Source organism: Typha latifolia, chromosome 1 (assembly GCF_019914945.1).
Source record: "Typha latifolia isolate L0001 chromosome 1, TyphaL0001v2, whole genome shotgun sequence".
NCBI lineage: Eukaryota > Viridiplantae > Streptophyta > Magnoliopsida > Poales > Typhaceae > Typha > Typha latifolia.
This window is the reverse complement of record NC_133086.1, coordinates 17281405-17298275: the sequence shown is the minus strand read 5'-3', so window position 1 is coordinate 17298275 and position 16871 is coordinate 17281405. Positions and strand designations below refer to the sequence as shown.

Sequence of the window (16871 nt, the reverse complement as noted above, 5' to 3'; positions counted from 1 at the left end):
TTGCGGTTCCAAAACCAGATTACTTAAGAAAAAAAGTATATTAGTTAAGAAGATTTAATTACGTGTGCCTAACTTCTTAATTTTCTTATTATACTCTTGAAGATCTTAACAATTAGATTTTTATCAAACTTATTGATAAACAATTAACTTTATGTTAAGATTTCTCTCTTAAATATAATTATACATTAATTATAGGAGATATTATTTAATATTAAATAATTTAAATTTGATTATTTGGAGATGAACTTCAATTGAAATATAATTCTCTATCACTATCTATTAAAATTTACTTTAAATCAATCTTAAACTAACAGGAGATATATGTAAATAATAAAAAATAATCAAAAATATAAAATATAATTAAATTTTTATCGAGTTAATTATAAAAGACATCAATACCCTTATTTTGATATATATATATTCTCTCGGTTAATGATATATATATTTTTTACTTGATAAAATATTAAGATAATATAATTGTCAAATTATCTACTAAATCAGTAATATTTTTCATTCCTATTATACCCTTAAAGATCTTTTAAAGGTAGATGAGCTCAAGTGGGCAAACTCAAAACAAACAGGTCCTTAAAAATAAAAATTAGTTGAAAGGATAGTTACAATAAACAAAAAGCAAATCGATCGATGTTAACTATTGCATAAAGTCTTGTCAACCAGCCAAAAATTTTGTCGCTTCGTAATTAAGTACGTGGTGCAAAAGTCGAATTGTCTTCTACGAAGATGATGTTTTACTTATTCTTTTGTTCCTGGATTGGAAGCCAAGGGCATCGACAACTAGTTGACTATTCGTATTTCTTTTCGGCGATTGCGATGCTTTCTAATATTTTTTATTTACCTAACCTTTCATGCTCCTGGGCCCTTTTAAGGAGAGTTTATAGTTTCTTTCTATAAACAGTCGGTAAGCGAGAGATATTATTTATTTAGTTTAAATAAGCTTTTGCTATATGGCGTAAAAAATACCAATACCACAACAAAAATATAATTTCAAGCCGAAATGACACAGAAATAAAGCAAAACTTTTGCCCAAGCAGCTACAACAGTACAAATAGGAAAAAGCAATAAGAAAGAAAAAAAGAAGTCGTTTGTTGGATTCGGTAAGCCTAAGCTATTGTTGATCCATCGATGCACCTAAGGCTTAGTGGCGAGGAGAGCAATGACATAGATGACACTATGCCTCAGTGATTGAGCGAGCTACAAGGGGAGTGGTGACCGCCTCGGCAATGAGAGTGACGACATTTAGAAAGATGGAAGAGAGAGAGAGAGAGGTAGAGAAGGGGAAAAGATGAGAAGAGGAATGGAGAAAAGAATGTGAGAGGGGCAAAAATAAAAAATGAAAAAAGAATATGAGAGAAGATGGGACGAGAAATATACTTTCAATGCTAAAAAAGCCAACAGGAAAAAAATCTATGGTAACAACAACCAATGGAGAGAATATTATTGATTGGGTAAGAAAAAAAAGAGAGTTAATAATATTTATAAAAGTACCTAAATAGCCTCATCAATTCTCCTCGTCATCTCGTGCCTCATGTCTAGCTAGCACTGTTATGCCCAACGCCATTGTAGGGAGCTTTCATTGGCGTTGAGTGCAGAGAATTCTTTCCTAGTAGTTTGGGGAATTAAGAGAGAGAGAGAGAGAGAGGTCTCAAAGGGCTCCACTCCACCAATTAGACTTCACGTCCTCCATTACCACCTCCACTGCAAGAATCCGCCTCGCCCTCGCCACCCTCTCTTCCGGCATCTCTGCCACCATACTCTGGCAAGCTTCTTCTCCACCACTCCCATAAGCCTCTACAACACCCTCAAAGAGACGTTGGTCCCCTGCCCGTGACAACACCTCCCTCCCTCTCCATTGCAAGGTCTTGGTTGGGGCATGTGCGATTGGCGCAGCAATTGGCAACCTTGCCGACATTGCTAGGGTGCAGATGCAGGCTGACGATCGCCTCCCCACCACCCAGCCCTGCAATTACCGTAGCGTCCCGATGGTCAAGGATGGTGAAGGGAGGAAGAGGTCTTTTTTTATATTAATAATATATTTTTATCTTAATTTAATTAAAGAGTGGTATAAAAGTTGCAATAACATCTAGGTTATTTTAGATTAATTACGTCTGATATGATTTGACTGCCACATAAGCGGACTCATTTAAATTTTCTAATGGTACATAAGGGTGACATCAAAATTTCTTAAAAGTTTAAAAGGGACATTATAATCTAAAAAAAATTTAAGAAGTTATCATAAAAATTAAGTATAGTTCAAGAAGTGTCCACGTAATTAATCTAAAAAAAATTTGCAGCCCTAAGAGAGTTTTGCTAGGGCTGACGCACCATGAGCATGAGAATTTATAGTTAATGCACTATCCAAAATCTGGCTATGGGCCTCATAGGCTTACCTCCCATATACATACATATTAGTTGTCTCTAAATAAAGTTTATTTTCTGAATAATTACCTCCTAGCTTAACCTTTTGGTGGACTAGTTATAATATATATATATATATATATATATTATCAAAGCAGACAACGTCGGACTTTATTCCACGCGAGTAAAAGTGTAACATACGCGGTATTAAGTGGCAAATGCGAGATAATTTTTATAATTCCATTTTCACCACATCAGAATATAATAGGATGTAAAGTAAGTAGGCAGAATTACTTCTTAAAAAAGAAAAAAATGCACACGCGGATAGGATCCTATCAGAGAGATCGAGAGTTTAAATTATTGTGAGGAGGAATTACGGATAAATTGAAGTTTATTTTTGTATGGATTGTTTAGGGGAGGTCGTCGGACAAAAATAGACACATGCTCACATGCTATTCGACGTAATAATCCACGTTTAATCACTTTAAATAGAAACCCAGCTGCATTTATATATGCATATCCATTACCATTTGACGGTGCAAACCACCAAATTTGCTCCCGCTCTGCTCTCCCACGGTTTTCTTCTCCTCTCCTTCGCGTTGCTTCGAGTACTCGCTTAATACTCAAAACCTCTTCCCTCCCCCCCTCTCTCTCTCTCCAATGGCGGCGATAGGAAGAGCTTTTCTTCCCTTCTTCTCTACCTCCAGTCGAATCCTCGTAAGCACGAACCCCCCTTTTCCCCTTTTCCCCATCTCTCTGTTCTCCTTTCGGTTGCATTCTTTTGATCCGTTTCTTCGTCAATCTTGTAGGATTCTTCGTTCTTGGCGAGCACTTGTCGGGCGAGGCTGTTGAGAGGTTTGTTCTCCTCTCGCCTTGCTATGCTCTTAAGTTGTTTGAAGAAATTTCCTTAAGAACTGTGGGTTTTTTGGAGTTAGGGCTTGGATCCGGGGAGGTCCGTCGTGGATTCAGCGGAACTGTGGTGCCGGAGCTGAGAACGGACGGTGGATCATGTGACACGGATGTATCAAATGCTCAGGATGAGATTGAGAGGATTAGGATGGAGTTCGAGGAATTGAAGAGGAACTTCGTAAACTTCCCGGTGGCACTCAAGGACATGCCTAAGATGAGCCCCGAAGGTATATTACATTTCTCTCTCATGTTATTAGGACAAAAGATATTGTTGGATCTTGCACACAAGAATTATTGTTTCTGTTGAGAATTCAGGTATCTATGTTAATAGAAATGTTAGACTGGACGACGTACAAGTGTATGGTTTTGATTATGACTACACATTGGCCCACTACTCTGAGAACGTACAGTTTCTGATCTATGATCTTGCAAAGAATCACCTTGTTAACGAGGTTACTTGCTCTTCTGAGTTCTTTGGTCCAGTTTTAAGTTCAGTTGTTGTAGCTTTTGATTTGTTTCTGCCTGTGAATTTGGGTGCTTCAGCTGAAATATCCCGAGAGCTGCTTGCAATTTGAGTATGACCCTACATTCCCCATCAGAGGTCTGTACTATGACAAGCTGAGAGGATGCCTTCTGAAGCTTGATTTCTTTGGCTCCATAGAACTAGATGGTTGCTATTTTGGACGTCAAAAGGTGACAAGTTTGCTATTCATTTATAGGGAATTATTTCTTGTACCAAGTCTTTGTTATGTTTGTGAGTTGTTGGAATTTGAAAGGCTTGTGCAGTTACAGAGGATAATGACCTGTGCATATTTCTATAATTTAAGCACAAAGTTCAGTTCCATAGAGGAAAACTAGAAAGTTATATCTCTATTGCTAAAACCTAACCTAGTGAAATTATGATTTTATTGCTGACATCTCATCAACTAGAATTTATTTATTGTTTAAGCATTTGGTATAAGCATATAATTTATTCAATATTATTTATCTTATACCATGGTCGATATTGATACTTGATTATTTGTGTGAATATTGAAATCTTGATCTTTATGTAGTTCTAACTTTGGTTTTGACGTAGATGTGGTCAGTTTTTTTGACAAGGTGGCCAACTTCCTGAGTAGATTAAATTTTGTTTGATTGATAGTAGCTTCTCACGATAGTATTTGTTGTCAAGCAGCTTAGCTTGGATAAAATAAAAGAAATCTATGGCACTCGACATATTGGCCGAGATCAAGCACGTGGACTAGTTGGTCTGATGGATTTCTTTTGCTTTAGCGAGGTAAATGATACCTTATAGCACCTTCTTTCTCCTTCCTTTTCCTAGGTCATCATCATTTCATTGTTTTTGACTTTTTTTCCGTCTCTATTCACACCTCAACTTAGTAAAATTGCTGGCCTTCTTTCCAAGTTGAAGCCTGAGGAAAGAACATCATATGGAGATTACTTAGTAAAATTGATATGTTCTCATCTATTAAAGGCTATCCACTTTGCAGCCACATCTTGTAATTTATAAGTAACACTGGCTTTCTTTTTTTTAAAGCATTACATAATTGTTCAGAACTTTGAAATTACTTTTGCTGTCACCTAGTTGATCACTTTGAGCACTAACTTTGCATTGAGATTGTTAGTGCAATTAGAAGCATGCTAAATTGCTACAAGCTAGCAGTTGTTGTCATTTACTATGGGTGCTTTGAACCTCCATTACTTAAATATTTAAGTCTGCATGGTGGGTTTGGTAGTACCTTATATATTTCTTTTATAAAATGTCATTGTTGTACCTTTTATTTTGTTCTTTTGTATACATTGTTGCATTGTTCTTCCACTTATTAATATTGTACCTTATGGCAGACTCCTGAATAATTTGCAAGATAATACTGCGTTATTATCACAATAGCAGACATGGGCTAAAACTCATGTTATCTGCAGAACAAAGGGTACTTTGATCTTTGTACTGTGCTTGTTTTATGTATAATATATTCGTTTTAAGAGCCATGCATTCTGTTTATGCATAATGCATCCTTTAAAAGAGCAGTTGACTCTTTCTGTGTCTTAAATATTTCACTCTTTAATCTACACATTAACACACATGGCACAGCCTACACACCTTATTACAGTAATGTTGACTTCATTTGTGGGCAAAATGGGCTCCAGTCCATGTTTGCAAATGTGATTTTAAAGTGGAATTATTGTGCAATTTTTTTGAAACTTCTTGATCAGTTTAAAGAAGGGGAGCCTTTCTTCCTTAAATAGAAACAGAAACATTTTAGAACCAAGGGAGGAGGGAGGGGGATGCTCCCTCAGTTGACTGAATGTGGCTCCACTGTTGGTTACTGGTTGTTATCATGCATCTTCAATTATTTCAGAAAAATACTATAACTAGATGATGCAATTTTCAAACTATAATCTACTTATCTAGATAATCTGTCTGTGTAGGCTTGCCTTATTGCTGATATCATCCAGCACTTTGTAGATGCTAAGCTGGATTTCGATGCTTCCTATGTGTATGAAGATGTAAACCATGCAATTCAGCATGTCCATAAAAGTGGCTTACTTCATAGAAAAATTCTTTCTGATCCTCAGAAGTACCTTGTGAAAAATGTAAGTGACACAAGACTAACTTCTCCTGTTCTTGAGCGATTATGATATTTGACCTGTAAGAACACTAACATATGTGCATGATCATGCTGATGTCTTTTATATGTGTTACTTGCAGAGCCAAATGTTACGTTTCTTACAGTTGCTAAAGGAGAAAGGAAAAAAGCTCTTCTTGCTGACTAACTCACCTTATTACTTTGTGGATGGTGGAATGCGATTCATGTTAGAGGTGCTTTCTTGTTTTGCATCAATCCATATGCACTGTTTGCATGTTTCAGCAGATAAGATTATCTACTAGACAAAATGGTGTGTGGCTATTCTACCTTTTGAATAGTATACAAAAATGACCATATGCTTTGGCTTCCGGTTGCTATCTTGATTGAACAGTACTTTTTTGTGCTTAACATTTATGTTCGGCAAGTTTCGAGTTGTGGTTTCTTTCTTTTTTCTCTTTAAAGAATAAAAATTCTGCAATGCATGATCTAGTAAGAGTTGGTCTTCTATATAATTTTTGTCCTCTAGGACTATCACTATTGGGTCATGACTCATCATCTTTCCTTAAAATGAATGTGATGGATGAAATATATGAAAAGCACTAGAATATGATTATAGATTTATATTGATCAGCATGTTTACATTATAAAAGTAGTACAGTTATAGCTTCTTTTTTCCTCTTTCCATACTGCATGATCTAGTAAGCTTTTTATGCCATAACACTGTCACTAATTGGTTGTCTCATATGCAGTCTTGGTTAAAGTGATTGTGATAGATAACTTATACATAAATACAGGACGATTATCATAGTGATTTACATGTTCTCTGAAATGATATTTTGTAGGAATGGGGATCATGTTCCGTAAATCAGCTACTTAGTCTCACAAGAAAGAGATGCTTCGTGTTAGGGGATGCAAATGGTGTTTTGGAAGTTTTTAAGTTTAGAAAGTTAATTCAAATCAGGGAAAGAAGGTTAAAACTTGGTTACTTCTTTGAAATTGTCAACAGATGAACAGTCCTGGAAAGGGTTAGTTATTTGACCGTTGTAAGGACATCGCTATAGGTTTCATTGATACATCTCAAATAGTTAGTCCTCTCTTCTTGTTGCTTCTTTTCTTTTTAAGTTTTCTTAGGTAATATTGCTCCATGAACCCAATAATAGACCTGGTCCATTATTTGTCGTCATATAGATCGTGCAACATCTTCGTGATCAAACATGCTAATTTCATTCCTTTCAGTAGTCTGGGAGATACGTCACCTATTAGTTGTTCACTCTTTAGAATAAATTGAAGCACTGCAGGCTACAATGCTTCTCTAGTATTTAACCTTGCAGCATATGGCCATTAATATATCTTTATTCTTTATATTAATGGCAGTCTGTGGTATTAAGGTTGTAATATTATATGTTATGTGTGAGCTTCAAATGATGAGGTTTAGAACATAGCATATGGTCTAACAAAAGAGGGAAACAAGTTGCAAAGGTAACTCCAACTTTTTCTTCTGAAAATTCCAATATATAGTGGCTATTTTCTAGTCTGTGGTATTAAGGTTTTATGCTGTTACTGAGAAGTTGATAAATGCTGTCCTAAAAGGGATCAATGCACTGAATTGTCTCCTATATATGATTCCTCCCAAGATGCAGGAATTGCCATTTCTTAAGCTAAGTTATTTGTTTCGTTCATGATCACCTTTTCAATATGTAAAGTTGTAAACATGTTCAGTATGGCCTAGACTTTTGGCCAATCATGTCCTAGTAAGATGTCCGGTTCTCCACAATTGTGTCCGTAATTGTTCTAGTCAAGATTTGACATTAAACGACTGCTTTCTATCAATTTAGTCAAGTATTAAACAGTTCTAGTAAATGCTTCTAGCTGCTTTGCTACTTGGATTATGATTTGATGGAGTCTATCTCTTATCCTAGTAAAGCCATGAATATCTTAATATCAGCATAGAATCTTAATACCTTCAAAAGGATGATTTGTGAGCAGATGGCTGTAGGCTGTATAGTTCTCTCAGTAACAACATTTATTAATTGTTCAGAAATTATTATCTCACATGACTAGGTTGAAAGAAAATCATTGTTATTCAACGATGTCTTGGTCCATGTTCAAGAGTGTTTGTGGTGATATTTTCTTCAATTATATAGTTTTTATTTATCTTGTCCCATAATTTTCTTGAATAGGAGTACAGTGGTGTCGGAAGATCCTGGAGAGAGCTTTTTGACGTTGTGATTGCTCAAGCTAACAAACCAAACTTCTATACTTCAGAGCATCCATTTAGGTTGTCTTTTAAGCTCCTTTTATTGTTCATTTCCAGTCATCCATTTAGCTTGTGGCTTATCTGTTATTGCCTAATACTCTAATTAGCTTGCATAATCTACTTATTGAAAAATGCAACTAAGGGAATAAATATTCTTTTCACTTTGAGTTCCATATTTCAATCTTTCTACAGTTATGTTGGTGTGATAGTCATCTGTCTATTGATACATGATACTAAAATTTTCTCCAACCTTTCTGCTGTTTCAGATTTTTCATCTGGTGACTACTAGTAGGACAAAGCACTAGATTTCATTTATATCTTATATAGGAATTGTTTTTCTCAATATTAATTGTCCTTGCTGAATTCTTATAGGTGCTATGACATTGAGAAGGATACCTTGGCTTTTTCTGCGGTTGATAGGCTTCTCCCAGATCAAGTGTACTACCACGGCTGCCTCAAATCATTTCTACAGATTACAAAGTGGAAAGGCCCTCAGGTTGGCCATGTACAAAATGTGATTTCATTATAAAATTGTTTCCTTAAATTTTGATCAAGTCTTCATATCTGAGCCTATTGTGAGATTACAGATTATGCTTCTATTCAATTATTGTTTAGATTTCATGCTTATTGTCATGACCCAAAATATGAATCATGACCGGCCATATATCCTAGTAGGCTTGGGATACACGAAGCTTTAACGAATTATCCATAATATATTTAAATTTAAAATTTATTTAATAACTCATACTCAAAAACCTTCAAAGACATAAATATCCAAATTATACAATCATGTCTACCAAATATTACTAAATCATCATTTAACTTTAATTTGAAACTAAAAACCACTACTATAACTGAAGATATAAATGCCCAAAATCCTAAGTGGAGGTAGAATTTCGGTGCTCACGATCATTTGTCATGCTAACCAGTATTTAAAATATTAAAAGAGTTCAATGAGCTAACAACTTTAGCTCAGTGAGTGAATCCACTCAAAAGCTTAGGAAATCATATTTTATTCAATATGAAATTTTAACCAAAGCTCAATAATTAATAACAAGAGCCAGCATACTCATAATATGGATAATAAGCACAAGTAATGATAGTACGATTAATAAGCTAATAGCATGCTCAATTTCATTCTGCAAGTTTTCTTAATAGATAATATTGCCACTCAGTTTAGGACTGTGTATGTGGATTCATACCAACTAGAAATTACCTTGAGTTGGCTCTCAAATCTTTCCTTCATAATTGATCCAGTTTTGATCTGAAAACCAATAAGTCGGCCGAGAAACTCACAACCACCTTCTCCTTGTTGCATAATAGGCGAGCGGAAGAGGAAGGGGTCACACGTACAGTGCCACGTGCACCCTTTTTTCAGTTCTTACATTTTATGCCATTAATATATATTTTCTCTCGTGCTAATCTTTGCTATTAAGGTGAACACTAATTCGTGAACCAGCATTGTCCTTTTGCTCCCTTACCTAGTTGATTCCCATGCTAGGGTAGCTTTGAAGGGCTTTTCTCTTAGGTTGCACAAACCAAAATTGCAATCAAGGTAAATAACCAAGGTTCCAAAAATCGGTATCGGGATCGGGTTCGGCCGTCCGGAAAAATAATACGTATCGGTCGTATCGGCCGCCTGTATCGGATCGGACTATTTTAATTAAATAGAATTCTAAATATTATTTAAAAATGTTAAATTTTTTTTTAAATTTAGAAAAAATTATAAGAAAATAAGAAATAATAATTACTCACATATAAAGCCTAAAAAGTAAAAAATCTCTCTTCCTCCCTCTTTTATTTCTATTCTTTTAACTGTAAGTCTGAAGTATCCATTCTCTCCCACATTTTCTCTTTCTTTCTATCTTTCCCTCTCTCTCCCTCACCCTTTTTTTATCTTTCCCTCAGCCCAAGTTCTTCTCTTCTGTGGTCTTGCTTTGATTAGGAATTTTGCACCAATTTTTGTAGGGTCAGTTTTTCATTGACAACTAAGCGTGGAGGAAGACAGACAAATTGCAATATTCACAGTAGACAACTGAACTTTGATATCAGAATGTCTAGCTGAGATCCTTACACAAGAACCTTTTAAAACTTAGAAATTTTGGAGGCAATCAAGAAAAATATGGCAAGAAAAATGTCTGTAGAGGGTTCAATTATCTCATCTAGAAATCTGAAGTAATTATAAGTTTTAACCTTTGTGGGATTTCTTAGATCCTACATTGACTTTAATTTTGATACACTCCTCCCTGCTTTTCCAAGGTTTTGAATTTTCATCCAGTAGTTATGGATGCTAAACTTGCATTTTTGCAGATGTTTGGTTCTAATCTTTTTCTGTTTAAAATATTGTGGGAGTTGATATGTTTTACTGTCAATTGATTGTTTGCTATTTCACTTGTGAATCTTAGCTTTTCACTTGTTAGGAGCTTTTTCAAATTGGTGAGTCGTAAAGAAAGGTGCATGTCAATATAAAACTTTTATTCCTGTTTTTCTGTATGTTGATAAGTAGTTGCAATAATTTGACAATATTGTAATGAGAAAAAATGAAACCTGTTGGCAGAGCATCTATCAATTTGTCTAGAATTAGATCATGTACCTATCTTATGGTTGGTTTATCGAGACATTTGAAGCCCAGTCTTACTGTTCGGTATTAGGTTTAGGGGTTTAAAACGAGCCGAGCTAGGGCCAGCTTGGCTTGGGTTGGCTCTTCTCCAGCTCGATGAGGCTCGAGTTTGGTTTGATAGCTCGACGGGAGAGCAAAAGAGGCAAATGGGAAATGAAGAGGTTGTAAGAGGTTCTTCTCTCCAGCTTGACCATCGGAGAGGTTCTTCTCGAATGAGGTAATCAGATCTCAAAATAAATTGCTAAGACCACTAACCTGGGGGACTCGGCAGGTTGATTGAGCTCTCCAGGATGGATCTCCTCCATGGGGGCATCTTGACCTTTGGTCAGCTTCACGTACGAACTTGCCGCACCATCCGCCATTGTCTCGAGAAGGGCTAATCTTCGGGTCAGAATTGAAGTTCAGATCTGGGGGTGAAAGGAGGAGAAGAGGAAGGGGCTAGAGAAGAGGACCCGTCTTCATTTCAGTGGAGGTGATGTCGGTGAGATGGGGCAGAGCCATTCTGATGTCGATGGACCGGGGGCTTGAGTTTGCGCTAATTGGCTTTGACGACAAATGAGGAAGAGGTGCGGGGGCGCTGAAATCCTAATGGGAAATTATAGAGGGGGATGAGGGAGAGGGGTTAAAGTATGGGTAATGGGGATGATGCCATCAAAATTGGTGAAAAGGTGAGGTAGCTTTCACCCATTATATATATATATATATAGCTATAATATCGAGTCTAATCGAGCCGAGGCTCATTTAGAGCTTGAGTTGAGCTCTTAATGGGCCGAGCTTGTGAGCCTCATGAGCCCATGGGCTTTTTTGACAGGCCTGATTAGGACACAATGCACACTAATGAGCACAAGCATAGAGAGAGCTTGAGTTTAACAGTGCGAGAAAATGATTGACACTTTTTCCTGCTATGCTTTCTTTTGAAGATCAAAATGATTAATTAAATAAGGTTTTTTTTGGATGGAGTACCTATATTTTAGTTATCCTCATTGTGAGTTGTGACATACTTGTAAATCGACTCCTTTCTAGGTATATTTGTAATAAGAATGATGCCTCATTATTTTACGAGGAATGTTCTCAATATATTTTCCTTTGAAGTATTTAGTCAGAAGAATAATACACCAACTATTAGTATGAACATATCAGAAGCGGTTGTTTTGCATATTTATCTGAAAAGGGAAACTTCTTGCAAATATATAATACAGAAGAGGCATTCTGCAATAAGACTCATATGTAGGTGTGACACATAAAAGGCCCCCCAAATATAAATGCCTAACGGTAAACACATTATCATATATCTTTACAAGTCAAAAAGAGCATATTGGGAAATACCACTCGAGGATATGTTTGTACTCAAGTACGTAACAGTCTGGCATGCATGATACTCATTAAGTCTGGAGTTTGCATCTACCTTTTTGTTAAATTCTATCCTCACATCCAGTTAATATTTTTTTCTCTGTTAGGTAATATATTTTGGTGATCATTTACTTAGCGACTTAAGAGGACCTTCAAAAGCTGGTTGGCGAACAGCAGCTATTATTCATGAACTTGAGGTATGTACACATTATTCACATTTTTCTGACCTGTTTACCAGAGATTTCGTCATACATGTACAGACATATATATCTGACATAAGAATGTTGTTAAGATTCATTCATCAGTCAATTTTGTTTATCCTTACGGTGAACTTGGTGCTTGCAATTCTGAATTACTTGGCTAGATTTACTAGTTTCCATAGTCTGATTCGAAGTTAAAATGATTGGTTTTGGTGTCTGTCCTGGTCTGGGACTTTAGTTGTTCAGTCTTGCAGTTTTGATGGTCTCGAATCTCGATAGTCATTAACCTGGTTTAGACATTTTTACAAAGTCAAGAAAAAGGAAGAAAAAAAGAACTGACATTGGCATTAAGTGAAAAAGTAACTCGGAAAGCATAAAACTTGCACAATTTTTGAGATAGAACTTCTACTTCTAACTTTTATGACTTTTTTTTGTGCTTTAAATTGCTGATTTATTGGCTGATGCCTTTTAACAATTAATAAGTTAACAATCACATGTTTCATTTCGTTATTCATATTGAATCCACCTCCGCGCAATGACGTCAAAAAGCAAAGCGATGCAAGGGTTAAGGAATGCAAATTCCTCTTGCTATTTCAGTGCTATAGCCATTGTACCACTCTATTGTTTAATATGATGTTAACTATGAGATCTTGATTGCATAGTCTGGATTAACTTTTAAAATGTAGATCTTCATAATACTGTTAGTCATGAGCAATGGCATATGCCTGGTGACAATCTCCTGCACCTCCTTTTACACTCGATGTTATTAAAGGGCACTTGTCTTCCTGCCCCTAGTTTTGGCAGTTTTGAAGGAACTTCTTCAGTTTCAACTGTAACCCTACAGGATCAGTCTGACAAATCAGTCCAGATCGATGAAATCGATCAATCTGCTAAATTTGTAAATTTGGATTCCTAACAAGTGCAGTGCTTTTAGGTACACCACCGGGGTACCTATCTTAATTCATAGATTTTAGAAGTGGGGATGCACATTTAGATGTACATAGCTTGATATATAGGAATTTAGCATCTCAGACCTACATATTATTTCTACTAGTATGACATGCCTCACCCTCTGAAGGTGTGAATTACAAAGAGAATGGGGGAATAAGATTTAGAATTTGGGAAGAACAGGATATAGTTGATCTCCTACTGAACATGCATTATGTTGTGAAGCGCAAAGCGATTTACCTGGTATATGGTTGTAAGAAGCATCGAGTTTTGAAAGAGGAAGCATTTTTATGATTCATCACTGAAGTCTTTGGCATCTAAGGGATGGAACAGGTGATGAAGGATGGTGATACTGTCAGAAAATTATTCTGTGATATATTGCTCTAGGGGATACAACTGTGAAAGGACCTCTTCTAAGATTTATTAATAATACGCAATTGACTGTTGTCATTTTCATCTCATTTTGCTAAATGGTTTTCATTTTCTGGTGTTTTTCTTTGTTTCTGCAGAATGAAATACAGATCCAGAATGATGAGAGTTACCGGTTTCAACAGGTGGAAATTTTGATCATTACGTTTGCCATTTCTTATTCCATACTCCGGAATTTCTGGTTTGAGATTGCACGTCAGTTTGGTTCATTGACTTATACTTGTGGTTGATAAATAACTTTGGGGTTTTCAAATATTGTGGTAGCATTTCTTTCCTTTCTCTAATTAATTCTAATTTGTATAATCTCATGAGTTATTGGGGGTCTTGGAGGGTTATTCTCAATTTTAGAAGATTACAATATAAAATAACTACTTTAGCTAATCAACTTTGTAAAACCTTCTCGCTCTAGCTTAATAGCTTTTATAAAATATTTGTCTCGTGCTTCTGATATTTATCTTTTTCTTGCTTTATTCAAATATCTCTGCATAATGACATTATAGTCCTTTGGTCCCTTACATATAGGGATGTGTCAGTGTCTGGAAATGCAGCCATGAGGGGAAAGAGGATGTTGTAAAATGGTGATATTCATGAGAGCTTGCAATTCAACATGTGACCTCTTCTATTGCATGCTATGGGGATTGAGGGGTCTGAAAGGTTTGAAGAGATAGATGCAGAAATGTGAGGCTGCGTCCTTTAATTTATGATGATAAAACTATCTTTGCATCACCATGTCTGTGTTCCTCTTTGCCTCTGCCATTGTTGTCTGCCTGATTTATCTTCTCAGTCTTCTTATGCCTCTGATTATCCATCACATTTGTCCTCTGCTCCCTCAATCATTCCTCAGCCGGCATCCCATTTCTTATCTTTCTCTCTCTGAAGGCGAGTCTTCATCCTCCCTCCCCTTCTAACATTGCTACCCATGCCAGACTAGTAATTTGTCCTCCATCTGTGCCCTATATTCTGCAAAAGAGTTTTGTGGGTGCTCGTTTAAGTTACAAAATGTTATAGACAAAATACAAGGAAATCATGAAGTTCTCTGAACTACTCATTCATATTGTCTGGATGAAAAATTTGCAACTATATCAAGAAAAGGGATGTGCTTTTAGGCAAAATAAATATTTGATGAAAAGTTAGATTCCCTGTGGTATATGCAGGGCATCTTAGATATAGTCAGAACTCAGAATGACCTGTGTTATTTGTGAGTGATATTTGTTCCGACAGTTTTTTTATGTATGAGTACCTTGTCTAGGTAATCAATTTGGAGTGTGCAGTAATTTCTGTGTTGGACGTCGATAGCATGAATGAACTCTCAGATTTCTTCCTCTTCTCAACCTTATTTGAGTCTCCAAATGTGAGTCCTATTCATGCAGTAGAAGCATGTGGCTTTAGGTTATAGTTCCATTATATAAGGGAAGTTCTTTGACAATATGGCGTCCCCTGAGAGGAACTGCACAAAAGATAATTGACCTATTTTCTCATTGCTTTTATAGATATTGACTGCACTTTTCGTAAGTGCACTATCAGAATTTGAGCCTTAAATCTTATGCTTCTCTTTCAAAATGATTTCTAGAATTTGAGCCTTCTTATCTCTTTTGTATCTCGATTTGTCATTGTTGCATTGTGATATAGGGTTAAGTATGATAGTGTGTGATGGCAGGCTCTTCCAGATATTTGATGTCACTGAGCAGAACCTTATCATTTTGAAATAATTTTCAGTTTCCTTAAGACCTTCAAGGCTCCAATTTATTTCAGTTTCTCTGACAAGTTGTCAGAATGTTGTACTGCTTTGAAGTTTTAACCAAAAATATTTTTTGAACTGATTTTTTCTAGTTAATGTTAGTGATAAATCTACTAGAAAACTGAAGATTGGATAAAACAGAAGCATGTATTTGTCACTTTGATGAATCTCTTCTACATTTTTAATATCCACATTCATTTCAAGGCCACCAGAATCTTCACTTCTGATATCTTACCTGTGTCCTGGTTTGCAGGCAAAATTTCATATAATACAAGAATTACTTGGGAAACTTCATGCCACAGTGGTTAGTGCTGAGAGAGGACAAGCATACCAAGCACTCGTAGATGAACTAAATATGGAACGGCGAGATTGCCGCAGCATGATGCGGAAAATGTTTAACAGCTCTTTTGGTGCAACATTCCTCACAGACACCGGTCAGGAATCAGCATTTGCTTACCATATTCATCAATATGCAGATGTCTATACCAGCAAACCTGAGAATTTCATGTTATATCCTCTCGAGGCATGGCTTCATGCGCCTTTCGATATAAAGATCATGCCACATCATTTGAAGGTAATCTTTCTTAGTGCAGATATATTTCCCTTCACTCATTGTTATATTATGTCTATATAACTGATCTTTTTAAAAGGCAAATGATTTTGTTGTGCGGATTATTATGTTAACTCCAGATTTATCACGATTTAAGCTTATCTTTTCATTTTTCTTTCGATTAGCATGGCTTGTGGAATGTTTTGCCAACTAACACTTGTAATTTGACCCTCATGTGATATAGGTTCCAGCAAGTTTGCTTAAGCCTAGCTCTTTCCACGACTCTTCTTGAAGAAAAGTCAGTCGCCTGGGATTTATCAATTGGGAAAATGATTGTGCGGTCATTCTGGTAGGTTAAATTACAGTAATCATCATCGGATGCCTGCATCAACTAGACTAGGCAAATGCAGTTCTTTCCGTTCCTTCTCTTCGCAGAGGAGGTGGTAGTGGATAATTGGGCATTTGGCGATCCGATTCTTGTGTAGGTTCTGATCAAACATTTTCTACTGCATATGTGGACAAGCTGTTTCTTTTCGAAAAGCAGCTGTTGATTTGTTCCAATTGTATATATTTTATTCAGGATTTTTATGGGAACTACTTCTACGGGCTTAATGTTGAATAAGCATAAGCTTATTCCAGAATAGTCTATACTAATATAGTAATCAAACAACAACTATTATTACTAGCTCACTAATACCTACTTTTCTATTTTTTCATCTGATAATTTATATATATCAACAAAATTAAATTTAAATTTAAATTAAATTTACTCTTGAAAGGATATCATTTTAATTAACTATAATTTAAATTATTCTCACTAACTCCTCTATCATCTCCTTATTTACTAAATATTATTTTTTGTCACATCAAATATAATTGTTATGTTATATACTTTACAATAAAACA

At 35.9% G+C, this 16871-nt stretch overlaps 1 protein-coding gene across 2 annotated transcripts; it reads left to right on the top strand.

The window, feature by feature from the left end:
• The first annotated feature begins 2907 nt into the window (after positions 1-2907).
• LOC140789823 (uncharacterized) lies at positions 2908-16587 on the top strand. Of its 2 annotated transcripts, none has more exons than XR_012109256.1 (14): positions 2908-3090; positions 3183-3228; positions 3309-3509; positions 3598-3734; positions 3826-3975; positions 4460-4561; positions 5716-5880; positions 5996-6106; positions 8054-8151; positions 8503-8626; positions 12208-12297; positions 13758-13802; positions 14200-14355; positions 15669-15809. XR_012109256.1 is itself a non-coding variant. In XM_073139675.1 (14 exons), the coding sequence occupies exons 1-14, from the start codon at positions 3034-3036 to the stop codon at positions 16255-16257; spliced, it is 1695 nt and encodes a 564-aa protein (XP_072995776.1). In that variant the 5' UTR covers positions 2908-3033; the 3' UTR covers positions 16258-16587. The 2 variants fall into 2 exon arrangements, 1 of the variants encoding a protein (XP_072995776.1); XM_073139675.1 differs by lacking the exon at positions 14200-14355 and adding an exon at positions 16210-16587 and having other exon boundaries at positions 15669-15989.
• Positions 16588-16871: the final 284 nt, after the last annotated feature.